This window comes from Stegostoma tigrinum, chromosome 7 (genome assembly GCF_030684315.1).
Source record: "Stegostoma tigrinum isolate sSteTig4 chromosome 7, sSteTig4.hap1, whole genome shotgun sequence".
Lineage (NCBI taxonomy): Eukaryota > Metazoa > Chordata > Chondrichthyes > Orectolobiformes > Stegostomatidae > Stegostoma > Stegostoma tigrinum.
Window position 1 is genome coordinate 5,663,221 of NC_081360.1, and position 25,133 is coordinate 5,688,353.

The 25,133-nt window shown below is 41.8% G+C and overlaps 1 protein-coding gene across 6 annotated transcripts in view; it reads right to left on the minus strand.

The window, feature by feature from the left end:
• pcnt (pericentrin) overlaps positions 1-25,133 on the minus strand; it is a 323,443-nt gene that overhangs the window by 38,954 nt on the left and 259,356 nt on the right. For all 6 annotated transcript variants that reach the window (XM_048534231.2, XM_059647013.1, XM_048534228.2 and 3 more), the window contains 3 exons: positions 15,547-15,742; positions 6,347-6,569; positions 744-894 (listed from right to left, as the gene is read on the minus strand). In XM_048534231.2, coding sequence (XP_048390188.2) covers positions 744-894; positions 6,347-6,569; positions 15,547-15,742 — 570 coding nt within the window. The remainder of the gene's footprint in view (positions 1-743; positions 895-6,346; positions 6,570-15,546; positions 15,743-25,133) is intronic.

Consider the following 25,133-nt stretch of genomic DNA (forward strand, 5'->3'; position numbering starts at 1 on the left):
CTAGATACCTTTATGGCTGTAATCATCTTAGTTCCAGGTCAGTGTTGGAGTTCCTCAGATCATCATTACCAGCTGCCTCTGAACGATCTTTCCTCCCTCTTAAACTCTAAGTGTGAATGCTTTTGTGATAATGTATCGTAGTATATTGTATTCACAACTTTTCATCTTGAAGTAGTGTCAGGTATGATGAGAGCATCTAACCTCAGCATGCAGACTGAAGTGCCCATTCACCACCTTAAAACAATTATTCTCCAATGCTGGCTGTCTTGTGCATCATTTGCAAGATTCACTGCTGCAACTCACCAAAGCTTCCGTTACAGCACCTTGAACATTCACTTTCTTTACCAAACCAAAAAGCAAAGATAGCACGCACATGTTCATAGGATTCTCTCCATGCCACATACCCAACCTACTTGGAAGTGTTTCAAGTTCCTTCAACGCTTGGGTCAAGACCTGAACTTCCTATAGTACTCGGGTATATTAAGAGTTATTGAAAATAGAGATTCATCACCCTTTCTCTCAACTGCAATTAGAGATGTGCTTGCTTTAGCAGTGACACTCGCACCCAATGATCAATTACAGGAAAAAGTGATTGACAATGGTTGCAAACAATGCAGCTTTGTGTTCGTATTGGTGTGCTGAGATTCCCCATCATTGAGGGCAATGATATTGAAGGAAGCTGCTCCTTCCATTAATTATTGAAAAGTCATTACATTACAACTCAAATTTTACTTCCTACTTACTTGATAATTTTGCCGTTCTAGCTCTTTGTGCGCTTTATAATGGAATTGTTCTTTTTCCATCTTGGTCTGCAATTGCTGTACATTATGTCGTTCTTGTTCAAATGCTTTTGCTGCTGTTAACAATTCATTTTCTTTGGCATTCAATTCTCCTCTAAATTGGGAAGGAGTGGCATACATATGAGAAGGGCACATTAACACGATGCAAGTGCAAGGCAAATGCATAATAAAAACCGCAATTAAAAAAAACAACAGAAATGCTAGACAGAATGGAGGAATATGGACAATAAAATCGGGTATGAAAGAGGTATGATTAAGTGCAAATTTTATGCATTAGAAAAGGAGGGCAAAAGACATAACATTTAGAGGATGGGATCACAGGGTGTGAAATAAGGCAATCAACACGTAGCAGTAAGTACTGGCAAATGAATAAACAAGCAAGGAAGTGAAAACAGTTGAGGAAAAAAAGAATTAGATCAGCAATATTCATCCCCTATAAAAAACACTATGACTGTAATTTGCCTAGTATCTTTGCTCTAAAGGAACTGCAGATGTCAGATTTGGAACAAAAAGGAATGCACTGGTGAAACTAAGCAGGTCTGGTAGCATCTGTGGAGGGAAATTGAGTTAACGTTGAGTCCAGAAAGTTTTGATGAAGGATTATTGCACTTGAAATGCTATCTCTGATCTTTACATTGATGCTACCAGACCTGCCAAACTTGTCTCACAATTTCTGCTTTTGTTCCACAATTCTAATCATTGACTGTGTTTGACACTATATGGAACGTCAAGAGCCAGAGATTCATGTATCAAAAGTGTATGTTCAAAAATCTACAGCCATCAGCCAGAAAGCATTGTCTGAATTATCTGTTTGATCACTTTGCACATTTCTTCTTTCTCTTTGCAATGAAGGGTTTCTTCAAATTTTGCAGGTCCAGTATGTTTACATCACTCACTTACAAACTCCAATAAATTTGGGAACATCAAAAGGGCACAAGATACTTGAGTTTTCCTGAACCAAGGGTGAAATTCCATCACCAAATCATTCTATGAACAGTCCTTGACAATGGAACTTCCTTATACATAGTCATGTGCCACACTGTCAGTACTTCCATCTTTCAAACTTTTTATATGTCTGCCAGGGCTCTCTGGTTGGACCTGATTAACAGGGAACTTGTATTCTATGAGGTCCAGCTGGTTCATCTCGTTACAATCATTACATCCCTCCTCCTCTAAATGTACGCTGGTCCTTTCTCTCGGAAAGCCTCCTGGGGCTTTTTAGTAGCAGGTCAACCACCTTGAGTGGGCATCTACAATGACTATGCAGGACCTTTCGCTTCAATGTGCAACTGAGATCAAGGTTTACCAAGCCATTCCACAGATGTTGGGGATATTGCTGGCAGTAATTTTTGTCCTTGATGAGACTCGAGGCACTGCTCCACCAATACAGCTGTGTCTGTGTCCAAGCCTGACCACCAGACAGAACTCTTCACCATCATCTTTATTTTGGAGACCCTTGGAGAAATTCAGCTAATATTTGACTATAACGTTTGATTTTGACAAATACTTTTGCTCTCCATAACAATATGCCTTCATCTCCTGTTAGATGGTCTCTCTTGGTCCAACAATGTTTAAATTCTTGTGATATCCCTTTGGTTCCCCCATTAACACCAGTTATTTGAGTTTGGAGAAGACTGGACCTTTCTGTATCTAAAGTATGACATTGTTAGCTGTGAGTGGGAGTGTGTCCAGAAAATTTAATATCATTACACACTCATCCACTGGAAGTACCACCAGTGGGCTGCTAATGGGAGGCACGTCAATGCAACCGCATTCCCTAATCGGCCTCCTGGAATTATTAGGTTGAAAGTGGCCCAAAGCTATAGGCAGTACTGCCTCGTCCTTGTTAAACAGACTAAGTAGGGCTCTGTGATCAATGGTTACCTAGAATTTCCATCCAAAAGAGGAATTGGTGGAACATCCTGACTCCAAATATGACCATTAATCCTTCTTTGTCTTTCTGGGTGCATTTACGCTCTACATTAGTCGAAGTCCTGGGTGCATAAGCTTTTGGACATTCCCCTCTATTTGGCTGCCTACAAGCTAATATCAACCTTGTGCCACTTGGGAAGGTGTCGCACATCAACACCAGATCTTTCTTAGGATTGTGGTGTGTCAACACCTCACAGGATGACAGCTGTTTTTTTCTTTCACTTCATCAACAAGCCCTAGCTTTCATGAGACCATTTCGAAAGCAGACCCTATTTTAGGAATTGACGCAAACATGCCAGGATGGATGCCAAGTTATGTATGAACTTTCCATAATAATTTACCAGCTCATGAAATTACCTAAGCTCCTGAACAGACTTGGAAGTCGGGGCACCTTTGATCATTTTCACTCTATCTTCCTATGGTTGTAACCTGGTCTTCTCAACTCTGTCATCCAAGGTCCTGAGGGCCTAGAATACACCTTTTTCCTTTCTTTAGCAGATGCCTGCCTTGGAAAAATGCCTTAGGACCATATCCAAGTTCTCTAAATGTTCCCTATTAGTTTTTTGCCATTATCAGGACATCATCTAGGTAAGTGGCAACCTGAAGTCAACCTTACAAAAAGTTCTCCATCGTCCACTGAAATATTTCAGACTTACGTTACCCCAAATGGCACAAGCTATTAAGGGCATGCTTCTGGGAATCCTGTTCTAAACAGAATTGCAAATAATCATGGATCATATCCGCCTTCATGAAGGACAGCACTCCACTTACAGCTTTGCATATAAATCCTGTGTCTGAGGGATTAGGTATTCATCCAGCTGCAAAAACCAGTACATTGTTTGTTTAAAATCCTCACAAAGGCAAACTAACCTATTAGACTTCAAAATCAGTACGATCAATGCTGCCCATTCTATGAATTGGACTGATTTGATGATTTCATCATATGCTAACCTTCTGATTTCTGTCTCTACCTTTGCTCATAAGGCAAATGGCACAGGGCCAACCTTGCTTCCTGGTAAACATGCAAAGTCACTTTGGCTCTTCTGATAATCCCTAGACATTCCTGGAAGTTTAGGATAATAAAATGTGAGGCTGGATGAACACAGCAGGCCAAGCAGCATCTCAGGAGCACAGAAGCTGACGTTTTGGGCCTAGACCCTTCATCAGAGAGCATCTGCAGTTCCCATTATCTCTCATTCCTGGAAGTTTTTGTGTTTTTAATTAGGATTTCACTCTGGTAGCCATGTTCTAATTGAAAAGTATTGAACCAATCTAGGTGACTATCTTGCAACCAATTTTGCCCCATTAAGCTTGAGCCTGAGCCTTTACTATAATCACTGGTAATTGAACCAGCTGCCTTTCAAAAGACACCAGAACCAAAGTTGTACCTTTAATCAATAAGGGTTCCCTGGTATAGGTTCTCAGTCTATCTGGGGTATTGCGCAAAGTTAAGAGTTGGGGTCCAAAGCAAATTTTATAAAAAACTGGTTCTGCATTCACTGATATGGATACACTGGCGTCAGGCTCTGTTAGAAGTGGATGGTCATTTAACCGATGTTAATCTTCATTGATTCCGATTTTGATATTGCTGAGCAACTGTTCCAAATTATATGCAGGTGGACTTTGCAGGGTACAAACTGTCCTGGATACTGGCTACTTTACTCAACTTACATCTAGCCGGACCCTTTTGTTGTCTTGCATCCACATTTAGCAACAACTACAATGCCTTGTCAGCCAGGATCCTGAAGAAAACTTTGATTGTTTTGCTGAGGCTTGGCTTTGTTTTGGGGCTTTGCTGTCTACAGTCTCTCTGTAGGCTGCCAGCATTCAAGTGGCATTGTCCAAGCTTAGTTGGATTGTCGAGTCTGTCCATTTGCATCAGAATATCCTGCTACTCACCTGCTGCATTTTCCAATGATAACACCAGTTGTAACGCCTGTTAGAAGTCCAGCTGGATACAGACATAGAAGCAGATATAGAATCCCTACAGTGTGGAAACAGGCCCTTTGGCCCAACAAGTCCACACCAAACCTCAGAGCATCCCACCTAGACCCATTTCCCTGTAACCCACCTAATCTACACCTCCGTGAACACTATGGGCAATCCACCTACCCTGCACACCTTTGGACTGTGAGAGGAAACTGGAATACCCAGAGGAAGCCCATGCAGATATGGGTTGAATGTGCAAACTTCACATAGACAGTCATCTGAGGCTGGAATCGAACCTGGGTCCCTGGCGCTGAGAGGCCGCAGTGCTAACCACTGTGCCACCGTGCCGCCCCAAGGGGCTTCAGCTAGACGTTTTTGCGTTGTCATAGAATTAATCCTGCATACCAGACAGTCTCTAAGCATTTTATTAAGGGTTGAACAAAACTCAGGCTTCTGCAGTCATCTTATTCTAGTCAAAAACCCCAATGCAGATTCCCCTGGTTCTTGATTTGCTGAGTAAAAGCAATGGTGTCTCAGAATTAGAAGTGGCTTGGCTTCAATTATATTCCTTAACTGAGTGTGTCAATTCTGGAAAGGTTATAGTATCTGGCCTCCAGGAAAGTTAGGCTCCTAAAGACAGAAAAAGCTTCTACTCCACAGGCTGTCAGGAGAATTAGTCACCATTTTTGCTACTACGTTGTTTGTTTGGAAAAAATAATGCTTTCTTTCTACATACCAGGCCCAGCCCTCAACAGCAGGGTTGAACAAGTCCAACTTCCCAAATAGAAGTACAATTTAAGAAATGCTTTCAAAGACAACTCAAAGACAAATGTTGTGAGCAAGCTTCCTCAAGACTGTGCTGTGCTCGTCACCACTGAAATAATTCCATACAGGAATCCCATCACTGAATCACCTTTTGTTTGAACATGAGCAGCACTTGACTATGGTACTGCCTCATACAGAGTCAGGCACCAGTGTGTTGGTATCTTTGACACTCGACCTTTTTATATGTCAGCTAGGACTTCCTGATTGGACCAGATTAACAGCACCAATCAGGGAATTCATATTCTATGAGGTCTCACTGGCTGACCTTTTTACAATCACTATAAAGAGCATCTCATTTATCACTTGTGAAGTGCAAGGCTTATGCTCCTTTGAGGTCAACAATGCCTCAGAACGAACACCATAACTGCAGAAATATGTCCTCAGATCACTGGGGATATTTTTAAAGTATCTGAACCTTTACTAATAAACCTCATTCACCCACCTTAGGTGAACCGTTAATTTGGGTGACTTCTTTCCAATTGTGAAATTAACCAGCAATAAAGGGGAAATTGTGTGATGTTTTCTTTTCAGTTTCTTTTTGGGCAGAGAAACATAGCTAAAGTTTTGGGCTAGTTGCACAATAACACCACTGACATACTTAACAAGCAAATATCTGCAATTTTCAGCAGTTCATTGTCTGTCAAGGTGGATTCCAAGAGGCAGACCACATTTATATTACACATACCTGCACAGTTTGTCTTATCAGCTAGAAAATTAGCAATCAAGTTGTTTCTGATAACAGAACTTGAGTCAAATTTCAGCTTACATATTATGTTGTTATAGCTGAATAAGGTTATCATGCCTGGGGGAAATGAAATCAATATATCACATCTAACAAATCAGTATCTTGGTCTACAAACCGGAGCTTCTGCAGGTTTTGTTGTAGCTCATGTCGTGTTTGTAATGCAGACTGCAGTTCATCTGAGACCTCAGACAGGTCAGACTTCAGCTCAGTCAATGAAGTTTGTTCAATTTGTAACTGCTGGTGGAGCTTGGTAACTCGTTCTTGCTCTGCTTTCAGGTTGTTTTGCAAATTAGTTGTTACAATCTGTTCTTGTTGTAGCTTGTATTCCAGCAACTCCACTACAAGGCAGAACAAACACTGTTATAAATGGTTTCGCATCTGATGTTTGCGCTCAACTTTAACATTTGCAAAGATTAACTTATTTTCTCATCACACTTGCATGCTCGCTTTCAGCTTACTCTAGACCATGCACTATTACCATCGAACTTGGAGATATATCCCAATCCTGTTCTTCAACCAAATACCAAGTACGTAAAAAAGTGGTCCTGCAACCTACCCACTTACTTTTCCCTTCATATAATGTTGGTGGTAAATATCAGAAGTGGGATACTATCTCAGTTCTCACAAGTGACAAAAATTAAAACCCTGACCCACAGGAATTGCAGTCATTGTGAGAGCTATATGTCCATTAGGGAGGTGGACATAATTTGAATCCCATCATGGCAGATGATGAAATGTACATTCACTAAAAATCTGGAATATATATGCTAATCTATCAGTGTCTATGTAGCCATTGTCAATCATCGTAAAAACTCATTTGGTCCAATCAGGTGTAGAGCTGGATGAACACAGCAGGCCAAACAGCATCAGAGGAGCGGGAAAGCTGACGTTTCTGGGTCTTGACCCGAAACATCAGCTTTCCTGCTCCTCTGATGCTGCTTGGCCTGTGTGTTCATCCAGCTGTACATCCTGCTTTCTCAGATTCTCCAGCATCGGTAGTTCCTACTATCTTTGGTTCAATCAGGTTCTTTTGGGCAGGAAATCTACCAACCTTACTGGTCTGACCAACATGTGATTAGCTCTTCACTTCCCTCAGAGAAATTAGGGATAAGTAATAGCGTTGGCCCTGTCAGCAATTCCTACATCTTTTAAACAAATTAAAAATTCAAAAATGAAAATGCAGTACAAACCCATCAAATCACAGACAAGAGCTTCTGAAAATTTGTGGAACAGTATCACATCCCAACATTTCACTACACTTTGTTACATTATTAGGTGCATCCTGAACAAGTAAATAAGCTAAACAGCTCAATCTCAAATTTAGCAGGCCTTTTGTTTACTGAAGGCTTATTGAAGTGAAAATAACCAAGTAATTATTAAACACCACAGTAAATGATAATACCAAGACACCGAGATATGATCCTTGCTGGTAACGCTGACATTTATGAAAATGTGGTGATGGGCTTTCATTTGTTTACAGTAAACTGGTTTTCAGGGGGTAGAGAATAACTTTTTATTCTTATATGGGATGAAGACATTGCTGGCTAGGCCGACACTAATTGCTCTTCCCTAATTTCCCAGAGGGCAGTTAAGAGTCAACGACATTAATATGGCATAGCAGTCACATGCCAGCCAGGAGAACATGCATCAAGAGTGCCACATTGCAGAAAACCTACAGACATATAAAACGGAACTTGGGAAAGCAAAGTGGGTAGGAAAATATATTGATAAGCAAAATCCAGGAAAACCTAAAAATGTTTTATAAGTACATAAAGAACAAGGGCATAACTAAGGAAAGAATAAGGTTAGGTTGATTAGATTCAGTAATTTGAGCATTTGTTGCCACTCATCACGCTAATTTACTTGAACTCTTCCCTCAGCCTTTAGTTTCATTCTAACTTAACATTTCGTCTAACTCCCTCTTGAATATACCCATCAACTGAGTATCCACAGTGTTGCAACTCCAGCTGATATTAGTAGTGGACAAGTCCGATCTCATAATGAAATCTAGCTTGATACAATCGTATTTTGTCTTTCCTCAAATTAAGTTGGTGGTCTTCATTTGAAACATAAGCATGCCAGGCTGCAGACTTTATTTTAACAACAAAACAAGATTTTATAATGAAATAAAGGTAAAGCTAAATCAAAAGAAGCCATTCACATTTCACACAGTTCAAAAGATTTCAAAAACCAGCAGAACAAAATTGCATCTATTCGTCAGCATCATCATTGTACAGTTAGTTAATCACAATCCAGAGAAAATTTTCCTTGTCTATGAAATTTGTTGGTTGACTTGACCGATTCTTTCAGTTCTGGTACTCTTAGCCATGAAGCCTTTTTCTTTGACTAACACAACTGAGTTTTTAGACTTTCTCAGCTTTGAATAACCAAAACAGATTTCAAACCAAACACACGTGGTCCCCACCTAAAACCCTTATTGTGAGGTAACCTATTCCCTTAACTGAATGAAATAACTCCACAAGGCCAGTATCAAGTATTCAAGTCACCTTTTATTTACTGTGAAGATCCTTTACACTAATCCAGCTCCCTCAGAGTTGTTCTTACCTGTCGGCAAGGTTGGAGCAGATTTGCAGCCCCAGTCAGGGAACCCATATTATATGATGTCCACCTGGCCTACCTCATGACAGTCACTACATCCCTCTCCCTGAAGTCAGAAGACAAGGGCATCGTGGCTCAATAGTTAGCACTGCTGCTTCACAATGCCAGAGACTCGGGTTCAATTCAGGCGCCTGTCTGTGTGGAGTTCGCAAATTCTCCCTGTGTCTGAGATAACAAGGTGTAGAGCTGGATAAACACAGTAGGGCAAGCAGCATCAGAGAAGCAGGAAGGCTGACGTTTCAGGCATGGACCCGCCTTCAGATTTTTTCTGAAGAAGGGTCTAGGCCCGAAATGTCAGCCTTCCTGGTCCTCTGATGCTGCTTGGCCTGCTGTGTTCATCCAGCTCTACACCTTGTTATCTCAGATTCCCCAGCATCTGCAGTTCCTACTAACTCTCCCTGTGTCTGAGTGGGTTTACTTCCACAGTGCAAAGATGTGCAGGCTAGGTGAACTGGCCACGCTAAATTGCCCAGGGCTAAAGTGTTCAGGGATGTGTAGATTGGGTGGGTTATAGGGGGATGAATCTGGCTGGGATGCTCTGAGAATCGATGTGGACTTGTTGGGCCAAAGGGCCTATTTCCACATTATAGGGATTCTATGAATCCATGTACTTCAAAAGATGTGTGCAGTTTTTCTATCATTGTCCCTTTCAGAGATAGCTCAATGCATTCGCATTTGCTGCTTGGCCTTCTAGACCGAAATTATACACACTTAGTGTTAGAACCCAGTGCTGAATTTGGCCTGAAGCTATGGGTAGCACTGCTTTGTACTCTTTAAGTAGACCTAGGAGGGGTTTGCAGCGCGTTATTATTATAAATTTACAACTGTAAAGCTACTGGTGGAATTTCCTGACTCCAAACATGACCAGCGAACCTTCCGTCTCGATCTGGAGAAATGTACACTTTGCATTAGCCAAAGTCCTGAATGCATATACTATTGGACATTCCTCTCCATTGGGCCACTGCTGAGCTAATACTACCCCAATGCCTTACAGGGAGGAACTGTATGTCAACACCAGATCTCGCTTGGGATCATAATGTGCCAACAATTGAAATGATGATAGCTGTTTCTTCGTGTCCCTGAGAGCTATGGCTTGGCTCTGCGACTATTTACACAAGACTGACCCTTTTTTTAAGAAAGTTGATTCAAAGGTACCAGGATGTAGGCCAGGTTATGTATGAGCTTTCCATAATAATTCACCCGCCCAAGGAAAGACCGGAGCTCTGGAACTATCATGGGAACCAAGGGCACCTTTCATCATCCTCACTTTATCTTCTAAAGGGTACGATCCAGTCTTGTTGACTCTACAGCCCCTATTGGTCACTTGAGGTGCCTGGAACACACATATTTCCCTTCTAAGTCATATATCCACCTGGGAAAAACATCTTAGCACTACTTCCAAGTTCTCTATGTGCTACTTACTGGTCTTCCCAGTAATTAGTATGTAGAACATAGAACAATACAGCGCAGAACAGGCCCTTCCGCCCTCGATGTTGCGCTGACCTGTGAACTAATCTAAGCCCCACCCCCTACACTATCCTATTATTATCCATATGCTTATCTGTTCAAGGACTGTTCCAATGCCCCTAATGTGGCTGAGTTAACTGCATTGGCAGGCAATTCCACGCCCTTAGCACTCTCTGAGTAAAGAACCTGCCTCTGATATCTGTCTCAAATCTATCACCCCTCAATTTGTAGCTATGCCTCCTTGTACAAGCTGAAGTCATCATCCTCGAAAAAAGACTCTCACTGTCCACCCTATCTAATCCTCTGATCATCTTGTCTTCTAGATAAATGGTAAATTGGGGCAGATTTTGTAAAATTTTCTCCGTCCTTTGCTGAAAAATTGCACAGACTGCACAGATACTCCAAATGGTAATCTTGTACATTGGTACAGGCTGTTATTCATAGTTCACAGAAATTCATCGAATCCCTACAGTACAGAAACAGGCCCTTCAGCCCAACAAGTCCACAATGACCCTCACAGCAACCCACCCAGAACCATTCCCCCCTAACTCACGTAATGTACATATCCCTGAACACTACAGGCAATTTAGCATGGCCAATCCACTTAGCCTGGACATCTCTGGACTGTGGGAGGAAACCAGAGCACCCAGAGGAAACCCACACAGACATAGGGAGAATGTGAAAACTCCACACAGTCACACGAGGGTGGAATCGAACCCAGGTCCCTGGCGCTATAAAGCGGCAGCGCTAACCACTGTGCCACCATGCAATTACCCGTATTAATCGTAGCATACTTCTGAGAATCTTCGGAGTCTAGATCAACATTTGTTCAAGACTGGTTCTGTGATCACCGAAACGCCACACCAGTATTGACCTCCACGAGAACCAGCCTACGAGTTCTCTTACTCAATTTAGGTCTAATTGGACTCTTTGCTGTCATGAACCTACATACCAGCAGCAACTACAATGGCCTGCCAGCCTGGATCCTGAAAATAAATTTTAATTGTTTGGCTGAAGCTTGGCATTGTTTTGTAATTTTACCGTGGACTGACCTAGAGTTCCTCTGATGAGGATATTCCTGAGTGAGGCTATGCAATTGCCTTCACTCAAGTAGTGTTCCTCAAGCTCAGTCAGACTGATGAGGATATCTACTTCCATCGGAATAATCTGCAACTCATATGCTCCACTTGTTGCATTTTCCAATGATTAAGCCTGTTGTAGTACATATTTGAAGGCTTCAGCTAGTGGGTGCTTTTGCATGGTTACATCATTAATTCCAAATGGTGTCTCAGTATCTCATTAAGGGTTAAACCAAAGTCACACGCCTCTGCCAGTTGTCTTAATTTCGTTAAAAATCCCAAAACAGATTCTCCTGGTTCATGAATTGGCAGGCAAAACCAATAGTGTCTTAGAATTAGAGGCAACTTGGAGTCGTAATAGTCCTTAACTAAATCTATCAACTCTTGAAAGTTTTTAGTATCTGGTGCCTCAGGGAAAGTAAGGTTCTGAACAATCAAAAAAGGTTGCGGGTTCACAAACTGTCAAGAGAATTATTTGTTGCTTTCCATTTGCACCTATGTCATTTGCCTGGAAAAAAAAATGCAATCTTTCTGTGTACTGGGCCCAGTTTTCGACAGCAGGATTAAAGGAGTCAAGCTTCCTCAATAATGGCATGATGCCAGAAATGCTTACCTAATTCAAAGATGACTGTTGCAAACAAATTTCTTCAGGCATGCGCTTTTCTTTCGTCAGCACTGAAATAACTCCACAGAGGCTGGTATCCCATCACCAAGTCGCCCTTCATTTACGCATGGAGGGGCCTTAATACTGATCCAGCTCCCTCAGGGCAGCTCTCAGTGTCAGCAGGATGTCTAACACTCCTGTTCTTACTGGATTTACAGCCCTAACCAGGGAACTCTGATTCTGTGAGGTCCACTACACTGAACAAACTTCTTTTTCTCAGAGAAATTATTCTTGTATTTAACTTCTGTCTAAATTTTGTTTTAAACATTGCTCACCCTAGCTTCTAAATGATTTAACATTTCCTCTCCTGTTCTAAACCCCACAATATAAACAAGGTTTGCATTAACACTCGAGGAGGGCTTCAGTCATCTGCTCTCTGAATTATGGCTCCCAAAAGACTGGCCTAGTTAATTATTAAACCTTTTCACACAAATGCATCAAATGCATCATAAATTTCAAAAGGTGGCATTAATATACAGATATAAATCACACACCTCTCATCACAATCCTAACAGTTTTATACATTTTCATTGATCTTCTCATCCTTCTAAACTTTGGGGAACATAATCCTAGTCTAAATAAAAATCGAAAGAACTGCAGATGCTGCAAATCAGGAACAAAAACAAAGGTGCTAGAAAAGCTCAGCAGGTCTGGCATCATCTGTGGAAAGGAAAACAGAGTTAACGTTTCGGGTCCGGTGGCCCTTCCTCAGAACTAATGGTGGCTGGGAAAATGTCAGTTTGTATGCAGAAAATAGGGAGGTAGGTGGGGGGTAGGGAGTAAATGAGAGGATACAGCCCAAACAGAGAAAAATAGTTGGACAGACAGAGAAATTGATAATGATCAGGCTGGGAGGGTGAATAGTTGTTAATGGGGACTTTTAATGACTAACCACAGGGGGTGTGTAGTGGCAGGCCATGTGGTAACAAGGCCTGGTGTGAGGGGTGGGTGCCTGGGACATGGGAGAGTTTAGGCCCTAAAATTATTGAACTCAATAGAGTCGGGACGGCTGTAGGGTCCCCAGGTGGAAAACTAGGTGTTATTCCTCCAGCTTGTGTTGGGCTTCACTGGAACACTGCGGCAAGCCAGAGACAGATGTTAGCCTGGAAGCAGCGTGGTGCATTGAAGTGCCAGCCAACAGGTAATTCATCGTCTTTTCTGCGAAGCGGTCACGAAGTCTATGCTTCGTTTCCCCAATGTAGAGACTATACTGTGAGCAGCGAATACAGTAGACTAGATTCTGGGAAGAGCAGGTGAAGTGTTGCTTTACCTGTAAGGTATGTTAGTGCCCTCGGATAGTGGGGAGGGAGGAGGTAAATGGGCAGGTGTTGCACCTTTGCCAGTTAGAGGGGAAAGTGCCATAGGGGTGTGGGGAGGTGTTGGGGGTGAAGGAATCGTGGACCAGGGTGTCCAGGAGGGAACGGTCCCGGCGGAAGGCGGGCAAGGGAGGGGAGGGGAATATGTGTGCAACACCTGCCCATTTACCTCTTTCCTCTTCAGAATCAAAGGGCCCAAGCACACCTTCCAGGTGAAGCAACACTTCAACTGCACTTCCAAGAATCTAGTCTACTCTATTCGCTGCTCACAGTGTCGTCTCCTCTACATTGGGGAAACGAAGCGTAGACTTCGTGACCGCTTCGCAGAAAAGACCATGAACTACCTGTTTCCTGCCACTTCAATGCACCACCTTGCTCCCAGGCCAACATCTGTGTCTCCGACTTGCTACAATGTTCCAGTGAAGCCCAGCGCAAGCTGGAGGAACAACACCTCATTTTCCGCTTGTGATCCTATAGCCCTCCGGACTCAGTATTGAGTTCATTATATTTAGGGCCTAAACTCTCCAATGTTCCAGCCCGCTAACCCACACATCAGGCCTTGTTACCACATGGCCTGCCACTACACATTCCTTGCTGTTAGTCACTAACATCCCCATTAACAACTATTCACCCTCCCAGCCTCATCGTTAGCAACTCCTCTGTCTAACTGTCTTTCTCTCTCTTTGGGTTCTATCCTATTGTTTACTCCCTACCCCACCCACCTCCCTATTTTCTGTATATAAATTGACGCTTTCCCAGCCACCACCAGTTCTGAGGAAGGGTCACTGGACCTGAAATGTTAACTCTGTTTTCTCTTCCACGAATCCTAGTCCACTTGCTTTCCTATCTTGTATAACCTTTCCATTCAAAACGGAGTCTGGTGAAATGTGATTGTACGTGCTCCACGGTAAATGTACATTTTTCCTTATGTAAAAAGCCAGGGCTCTGCACAACACTAATTGTGGTCTCATCACAATACTATATAATGTTCACTCATACACAAGTTCCTTTGTAATCAAGGCCAACTTACAAAATTCATTATATATCAAGGTTATATCCAAAACACTATCTTTGTGAAATGCATGCAAGTATACTGAATATCAACATGTATCAATATTTCACTTTTTCAAAAAATTCTGCTTTTCTATTTTACCAATTTACGTGAAAAACTTAATGCCTTACATTACCTCTGTCATGTATTTAACCATTCACATAATTAGTCGATATCCCTTCACAACTTCTTTGCATCTTCCTCACAATTTATGTTCTTCCCAATAAATTTGGAATATTACTCTCAATCCTCCTGTACTAAGCATTGATAATAAATAGTTTAAATAGTATAGATCAAGCACTGACCCTTGCAAGATGCGCTAATTATAGTGTCTTAACCTGACAATTGCTCTCCATTCTTCTTCTCAGCTATTGTTAAGCTATCCTCAATGTTCATACACACAAATATATATATATATTATACATAAAGATGTATACCTGTCTTGAAAATCAAAATACACCAGGCACTGGTTCTTCTTTATCTACTCTGCTTGTTACTATCTCAAAAAAGTAAATACCCATTCACAAAGTAATATTGACCACACCCAATCATCCAAGTTCTATTAATGCATATCTAATAATACATGATGGCTTTTTCTCACACCGAATAGTTGGGCTAACTATTTGACAACAATTCATTCCTCTCTCTCCTTTCATGAGTAACAGGGTTACGTTGTTTGCTTTCCAATCTGGGAACTGCTCCTGAATTTAGGAAATTATGGTGCTTGAATCTAATGAAGACAATGTTTCCAAGAAACTAACAAACAGATTAAGTTAGACAATGCCATCAAATGTGCTGTTGAGAAATTGAGTTGTTGGATGATAGATCAGTACACACTGACAAAATTAACACTTCTTTCAGCAGCCATAGAAAGCTATGAGAAAGTAAATGTAGGAGGCTTAAGAATTATTTGATAGCCCATCAGAAACTCGAGGCAATAAAGGCAGAGATGATTCAACACTTTACCAGAACTTTTACAAACAGTAAAATATTAGCTGGGAAACTACCCAACCTAAATATTCAGTCTCCGCCTTTACTTGATTGCTGCTGGCAATGTAAAATCTCACTAACTCCAGTATTGCTGACTGTAAAGATCAACATCATCCGCCTTTGAAATACCTTGCCTTCGAAGTGGTCGTTCCTGCTTCTTGGCCTGCTCCTCTGCACTGGTGAGGGTATCCTGTAACTGCTGCAGCTTTTCTTGATGTTGAAGATGTGCAATCCGGAGCTGTGAACGGAGGTCCTGCACCTCTGATAACAAGCTGTTTCTGTCCACAGATAAGAGGTCTTCCAGCACAGACAGTTGCTGCTTTTCCTAAATAGTTATAAAAGTTGAGACATAAATACATTTCTATAAATTACCTGCATTCTTTGAATTGGGCTGATTCTTTGTGTGGATAGGGAGGGGATCACAAAATTGTCACGATGCAGAGAACAGCCATTCGGCCCATCATGCCAATATTGGTTCTTCAAACAAACATCATTACTTTCTTGCTTTTCCCTGTACCCTTGCACATTATTTTTAACCAAATAATCATCTAACACTCTCTTGAATGATTTAATTTAATGTATCTCCACCACACTTTCAGTCAATGAATTCCGCATCTTAACTGTACCATCAGTGGAAAAGTTTTTCACCCTTGGTTCTTTTGCAGATCACTTTAAATTTATGCACTCTTGTTCCTTTTACAAGCGGGAGCAGTTTTTTTCTTAATCTACTGTATTTAGCCCACTCATGATTTTGAAAGCCTCTACTGGATCTCCTCTGAGCTTGAGACCATGGATTGTTAGTGGCACCTGAAACTATTAGCAACTTTCAGTAATTTTTTTGGGTAAGTAAAATAAAGCAAGTACTAGACCATGAGGGAAAACTAGCAAGAAATAGAAGAATAACCAGTAAAATTTTCTTCAAATATATAAAAAGGAAAAGAGTAGCTCAAGTGAGCATTAATTCTTTAGAGGGTGGCCAAGCAAGTTAATAATTGGAAACCAGAATAATAGCAGAGACTTTGAACAAGGGTTTTTTTAACCTGTCTTCTCAGTAGGAAGCAGAAAAAAGCACCTAAGAATAATAGAAAAGCAACAGGTAAGAGGAGGAAAGAACTTAAAACAATCACCATCACAAGAGGAAAAAACAGCAGTAAAATTAATAGGACTAGAGGCTGACAAATCTCCTTGGTCTGGCATCCTAGGATTGTGAAAGGAAGTAGCCAAAGAGATATTAGATGGATTAGTAGTAATCTTCCAAAAATCTCCTCAATTGTGGAAAGATTCTAGTGTACTTGATACCCAAATGTAATACCACTATTCAAGGATGGAGGCAAAAAGCAGGAAACTATTGATGAGTCAGTTTAATATTTGTCAATGTGAAAATGCTAGAATTCACTATTAAATAGGCAGTAACGAGGCATTTAGAAAATTATGAACAGGTGAGTCAACAGGGTTGACTGTATTTATTATAGTTCTTTGAGGATGTAACAAGCAAGATGGATAAACCAGTAGATATAATGCATTTGGATTTTCAAAAAGTCACAACGAGCTAAGAGCTCTTGGTGTTTGGAACATATAAAGTGTGAACAGAGGATTGGCTAACTAACAGGAAACAGAATCTAGACTAATATGTCATTTTCAGGTTAGCAATGTGTCCCCTGTGTAGCACAACAGGTCCACAACAATTTATAGTCTGCATTAATAATTCAGATGAAGGGACTGGCTGAATTGCATCAGCAAATCTAGATACAAAGTTGGTTGGAAAATGAATTGACCAGAGTCTGCAAATAGATATAAGCGGTTAAGTAAATGGGTTAAAATTGGTAGACAGAATAGAATGTGAAGTTGCCCACACTGGCAAGTAGAATCAAACAACACAATATTATTTGAGTGGAGGAGCAAAGAACAAAGAAAATTACAGCACAGGAACAGGCCCTTCGGCCCTCCAAGCCTGCGCCGATCAAGATCCTCTGTCTATCCTGTCATCTACTTTCTAACAGTCTGTGTCCATTTGCTCCCTGCCCATCCATGTACCTGTCCAAATATATCTTAAAAGACGCTAACGTGTCTGAGTCTACCACCTCCGCTGGCAACGCGTTCCAGGCACCAACCACCCTCTGTGTAAAGAACTTTCCACACATATCTCCCTTAAACTTTTGTCCTCTCACTTTGAACTCATGATCCCTAGTAATTGAGTCCCCCACTCTGGGAAAAAGCTTTTTGCTATCCACCCTGTCTATACCCCTCATGATTTTGTAGACCTCAGTCAGGTCCCCCCTCAATCTCCATCTTTCTAATGAAAATAATCCTAATCTACTCAACCTCTCTTCATAGCTAGCACCCTGCATACCAGGCAACATCCTGGTGAACCTCCTCTGCACGCCCTCCAAAGCATCCACATCCTTTTGGTAATGTGGTGACCAGAACTGTACACAGTACTCCAAATGTGGCCAAACCAAAGTCCTATACAACTGCAACATGATCTGCCAACTCTTGTACTCAATACCCCGTCCAATGAAGGAAAGCATGCCATATGCCTTCTTGACCACCTATTGACCTGCATTGTCCCCTTCAGGGAACAATGGACCTGAACACCCAGATCTCTCTGTTCATCAATTGTCCCTAGGACTTTTCCATTTACTGTATAGTTTGCCCTTGAATTTGATCTTCCAAAATGCATCACCTTGCATTTGCCCGGATTGAATTCCATCTGCCATTTATCTGCCCAACTCTCCAGTCTATCTATATTCTGCTGTAATCTCTGACAGTCCCCTTCACTGTCTGCTACTCCACCAATCTTAATGTCATCTGCAATGGAAGACTGATAAGGTTGCAAACAAAGGGATCTGGATGTCACTATAAATTAATCACAAAAAGTTAACACACAGCCAGTAATTAGAAAGGTAAATGGAGTACTATCCATAGGTCTAGTGGTATTATTACTGGACAATTAATCCAGAGACCTAAATAATGTTCTGGGAACCTGGGTTCAAATCCTGCCACAGCAAATGGTGGAATTGGAATGCAATTAAACAAAAATCTGGAATTAAGAATCCAATGATGACCACGAATCCATTGCAGGTTGTCAAAAAAAACCCGTCTGGTTCAATACTGTCCATTAGGGAAGGAAACTGCCATACTTACCTGGTCTGGTCTATATGTGATTCCAGACTTACAGCAATGTGATTGACTTTTAACAATTAGGGATGGGCAATAAATGCTGCCAGTCCATTGATGCCCACATCCCATTAATGAACAAAAAAAAACACCCCATCCCAAGACAGGGTGGGAATTGATCTTTTTGAAACAGAAAATATTTTGAGAGGGTTTGAAAAAGTAGATGTTGAGAGGATGTGGCATCTCATGGGAGAATCTAGAATGAGGGAGCACAGTTTAAAAACAAGGGGTGGAAACAGGCCCTTCAGCCCAACAAGTCCACACTGATCCTCAGAGCATCCCACCCAGACCCATCCCCAAAATCAACACAACCCTGAACACTGTGGGCAATTTAGCATGGCCAATCCACTGAGCCTGCACATCTTTGAACTGTGGGAGGAAACCTGAGCACCTGGAGGAAACCCACACAGAAGCAGGGAGAATGTGCAAACTCCACACAGACAGTTGTCTGAAGGTGGAATCGAACCCAGGTCCCTGGTGTTATGAGGCAGCGGTGCTTACCAGGAGGAGTACTGACTCTCAGACGGTCACCAGTACTGGGAATTTTTTTCTCCAAATAGCAGTGGTAGCTGAGTCTCTGACTACATTCATGATTGAATAAGACAGATTTTGATCTACATGGGAATCAAATGCTTGAAGGTCAAACAGGAAAGTGGAGTTAAGGCCAAAATCATGCTGAATGATGGAGCAAGCAAAACCATAAATTGAATGACCAATTATTTTCCCTTTTTCAATCATTATTTCCTCACAGCCTGCTTATGTACAAGGCATTTTGGCATTTGTACTTGATCAGGCCTACATGTGACTCCAGAAAAATGATGATGTAGTTGACTCTCAACTGCCCTCTGAACTGGCCTGACAAGCCACTCAACTGTAATGATCCCTATAAAGTCTCAAAAAAATGAAATCAGACGGGGCACCTAAACACTAGAAATGGCAACAGCTAGAACAATACTATTGACTTCTAAAGTCCTCTTTAATAACATCAAGGTCTAATATCATATTAGGAGAGCTATCTCACAGAATTGTCAAACAACCACCTCATTGAACCGTAACTTATAAATCTCCAGACACCACTATCACCATGCCCTGGATATGTCAACGGAGGTAGTAGTACAGTGGTACAGTCAGGAAGGTGTTCCATGAGAGTCCTCAATATTGACTCTGGACACCATGAAGTCTCATGGGATCTGGTCAAACAGTGGCAAGGAAGTGTCCTGATAACTACATACCATCCTTCCTGGTGACTCTGTGCTCCCCTATGTTAAACAACACTGGGAGGAAGCACTGAGGGCGGTAAACATGTAAAATTTATGTGGGTGGGGCATGTCAATGTCCACCACTAGTGAAGGAAATGATCGAATCCTATAAGGTATTATGTCTCGACTGGCTCTGTGGGACAGCGAGGGAAATAAACAAGAGTGCAGCACATATTTGACATTATCCTCATGGATCTGCCTGCCACAAATGCATCAGTCCATGACAGTATCGATAAGAATGACCACGACGCAGTCCTTTTGGTGGCCAAGTCCCATTTTCACACAGGCAATACCCTTCATTGTGTTGTGTGGCACAATCTCCATGATAAATGGGACAGATTGTGAACAGATCTAGCAATCAAGACTGGACATCAGCAGCAGCAGAATCATACTTCAATGCAACCTGCAAACTTATGGCCTAGTAGACCTCCCAACTCAAGCATTATCATCAAACCAGGGGACCAACCCTCAGTTCACTAAAAAACACAGGTCGCCATGCCAGGAGGCATATCGAAAAATGAGGTGTCAACCTGGTGAAGCTACCAAACTGGACTTTTTGCATGCCCAACAACATAAGTGGCAACTGACAGACAGTGCTAAACAATCCTGCATCACTGGGCTAAGTGCTACAGTCCTGCTGCATCCGGTTGCGAATGAGAGTGACCAATTAAACAACTTACTGCAGGAAGAGGCTCCACAAATATCCCCATCCTCAATGATCGGAAACCCAGCAGAGCAGTGCAAACGATAAGGCTGACGCATTCTTAACAATCTTCAGCCAGAAGTGCTCAGAGACTGATCAGTCTTGGTCTCCATTAGAAGTTCCCACCTTCACATATGACAGTCTTCAGTTAGTTCAATTTATTCCAAGTGATATCAAGAAATGGTTGCAGGTACCAGATACTGAAAAGGCTATGGAACCTGGCAATATTCAGAAATAGTTCTTAAGAATTGCACTCTAGAAACTTGCTATTCCCCTAGTCATTGTGTTTATAGAGCTGCAGCATAAACTTGCTGCTCTTAAGAACATAAGAACTAGGAGCAGGAGTAGGCCATCTGGCCCCTCAAGTCTGCCCCGCCATTTAATAGGATTATGGCTGATCCACTTACCCGCCCACTCACTGTTACCCTTAATTCCTTTACTGTTTAAAAATTTATCTAGCCTTGCCTTAAAAACCATTCAGCGAGGTAGCTTCAAGCACTTCATTGGTCAGGGAATTTCACAGATTCACAGCCCTTTGGGTGAAGAAGTTCCTCCTGACCTTAGTCCTACATAGGTTTCCCTTTATTTTAAGGCGATCCCCTCTAATCCTAGTTTTACCTGCTAGCAGAAACTCCACCTTATCTATTCCTTCATAGTCTTATGTTTCTAAAGATCTCCTCTTATTCTTCTGAATTCCAATGAGTATAAGCCCAGTCTACTCAGTCTCTCCTCATAATCCTATTCTCTCAACTCCGGAATCAACTGGTGAATCTCCTCTGCACCCCCTCCAGTGCTAGTATATCTTTTCTCAAGTAAGGAGACCAAAACTGCACACAGTACTCCAGGTGAAGCCTCACCAGGACCCTATACAGTTGCAGTATAGCCTCCCCGTTTTTAAACTCCATCCCTCCAGCAATGGCAGACAAAATTCCATTTGCCATTTTAATTACCTGTTGCACCTGCAATCCTACATTCGTGCACAAGTACACCCAAGTCCCTCTGCACAGCAGTGTGCCGCAATTTTTTTTACCATTTAAAACATAGTCCATTTTGCTGTAATTCCTATCAATGTGGGTGACCTCACACTTATCAACATTGTAGTCCATCTGCCAGGCCTTGGCCCATTCACTTAGACGATCCATACCCCTCTGCAGAATTTCAGTGTCTTTTGCACACTTTGCTCTACCACTCACCTTAGTGTCATCTGCAAACTGTGACACACCACGCTTAGACCCCAACTCCAAATCATCTATGTAAATTGTAAACACTGATCCCTCAGGCACACCACTAGCCACTGACTGCCAACCAGAAAAACATCCATTTACCCCTACTGTTTACTTTCTACTAGTCAACTAATCCTCTATCCATGCCAATATATTACCTGTAATACTGTGCAACTTTATCTTATGTAGCAGCCTTAGGTGTGGCACCTTGTCAAATGCCTTCTGAAATCCAGATACACCACATCCACAGGTTCCCCACTGTCCACCATACAAGTAATATCCTCAAAGAATTCCACCAAATTAGTTAAACATGACCTACCCTTCATGAACCCAAACTCAATTCCCCTGACAATGAAAGTCAACACACCATATGCCTTCTTAACAACCCTATCAACTTGGGTAGCAACTTTTGAGGGATCTATGGACATGGACCCGAAGATCCCTCTCTTTCTCCACACTGCAAAGAATCTTGCCATTAATCCTGTATTCTGCATTCAAATTCAACCTTTCAAAATGAATCACTTCATACTTTTCCAGGTTGAATTCCATCTTCCACTTCTTTGCCCAGGTCTGCATCCTGTCAATGTTTCATTGCAAACTACAACAGGCCCCACACTATCCACAACTGTATCAACCTTCACGTCACTGGCAAACTTAATAACCCACCCTTCCACTTCCTCATCCAAGTCATTTATAAAGATCACAAAGAGCAGAGGTCCCAGAACAGATCCCTGTGGAACACCACTGGTCACCATGCTCCAGGCTGAATAGTTTCCACCTGCAACCACCCTCTGTCTTCTATTGGACAGCCAATTTTGTATCCAAACAGCCAAATTTCCCTGAATCCCATGCCTCCTTACTTTTTGAATGAGCCTACAATGGGGAACCTTATCAAATGCCTTGCTAAAATCCATATACACTACATCCACTCCTCAACCTTCAGCAATGCGTTTTGTCACATCCTCAAAGAATTCAATAAGGCTTGTGAGGCATAACCTGCCCTCATAAAGCCATGCTAATTATTTCTAATCAAACTGTGCTTTTCCAAATAATCATAATTATTGTCTCTCAGAATCCTCTCTAATAATTTGCCCACCACAGAAATAAGATTGACTGGTTTGTAATTCCCAGGATTATCCCTATTCCCTTTCTTGAACAAGGGAATACCATTTGCCACCCTCCACTCACCTGGTACTGCTCCAGTGGACAGTGAGGACACAAAGGTCATCGCCAAAGGCGCAGCAATCATTTCCCTCGCTTCCTGTTTTAGTTCCAGTTCTAGGACATCTCTGCAGATGTTCCTAAGGGTAGTGTCCTAGGTTCAACCATCTTCAGCTGCTTCATCAATGACCTTCACTTCAACATAAAGTCAGAGTGGGGATGTTCACTGATCAGTGCACAAAGTTTAGCACTCTTCAGGACACTGAAGCAGTCCATGTCCATTTGAAGCAAGATCTGGATAATATCCAGGCCTGGGCTGGAAAGTGCTGAAAAGTAACATTTGCACCACATACATTACAGACAGTGAACATCTCCAATAAGAGACGGTCTCACTACTACTGCTGAACATTCAATTCTGTTCCCATCACTAAATCTATTAATATCACCAGCCTTGGGATTACAAGTGACCAGACACTGAACTGGATGCACCAGATAAATACAGTGATTACAAGGGCCATGTCAGTGAGTAACTCATCTTCTGAATTTCCAAAACCTGTCCACCATCCACAATGTAGAAGTCAGGAGTGTATCAAATACTCCATAGTTGTCTGGATGAGTGCAGCTCCAACAATGCTTAAGAAATTCATAATCATACAGTACAGAAGAGGCCCTTTGGCTCAATGAGTCTGCACTGATTAAAAACAGTTCTAAATGCTACATTCCAGCACTTGGCCTATAACTTTGAATGTTAGAGCTTTCAGAATGGGATACATCCTGAATGAGCATATATTTGTGTAATTTGGGAGCAGCATGGGAAGTTGAGGGAGAGGGAAGGAGGTGGTGTTACTTGTTTTTTTCATTCATAGTTTGTAAGGTCTTTTTAACAGGATAAATAGAAGCCTAGGATTGGGGACCTAGCACAAAACAAAAAGTGACATCATATGAAAACCTCAAGTTCATTGGTTGGTAATAGCTGTTGACTGTTATATGTTGCTTTCAGATTAAAAGGTAATAGGTGAAACATTTTACAGATTACCAACTAAAGGACCAGTTGGAAATTTTAAAAAGTAACACAAATTAAAAACCAAGTAAATGGAAGAGATGCTTGGCCTAGTGATGTGCTGGTTGTGCTAATAACTCTGGCTCAGAGTTGATGAGCAGGAGTCGGACCTTCAAATACCTCGACACATCAGGGAGGGGAAGAGTTACTAGATGCTGTGTTTCGGGAAGCAGTCATATCCCTTAGATTAACTACCACAAATTCGGTCAGTGATCAAGGCCAGGACAGTATGACTACAAGCAAGGCAGGTAGAGGAATTCAAGAGGTAGTACTGTAGAAGCCTCAGCCCTTTCGCTTGCCTAACAGGTTTGAGATTCTTGCTCCCAGTGTGGATGAGAGCAGGGAAGATGAGAAAACTGACTATGGCACCATTGTACAGGGAGATATTCAACAGGGGAAGGGAAAGAAAATAGAGATGTAGTTGTAGTCAGAGATAGTACAGTCAGGGTAATACACGCAGATCTCCATAGCCAGGATTGAGAGTCCCATAGGCTGCGTTGCCTGCCTGGTGCCCAGATTCAGGATATCTCATCTGAGCTGCGGAGGAACTTAGAGTAAGAGGGGAACGATCCAGCTGTTGTGGTCCATGTAGCAACCAATGATACAGGTATAATGAGGAAAGAGATTCTACTGAGGGAATATGAGTAGCTCGGGCTAAATTAAGAAGCAGAACTAAAAATGTATTCATCTCTGAATTACTACTTGAGCTATGAGTTAATTGGCGTAGGTTTAGATTAACGGGATAAACACATGGCTCAAAAATCAGTGGCGGAGAAACAGCTTTGAATTCATTTGTACCAGTATTGGGTGGAGGGGGGAGGGGTGCTAGAGGTGAGGAGGGAGCAGTCCTAAAGGGACAGGCTGCACATGAAACATGCTGAAACCAGAGTCCTGGCAAATAACTAGGACTGTAGACACAACTTCAAGCGAAATAGTGCGGTGGTGGGTTTAATTGCATGGAAAATTAGAAAATCAAAGGTAAAGGAGAAGGTAGGATTGCAGGTTAATGAAAATGGCTTGACTTTTTACCAGAAATAAAAGGGAAGGAATGAGTGAATGTCCTTTTGTACGGAAATTTGATACTAGATCAAATTTAAAGGGTTTGTATCTTAATACATGAACATTTGGAATAA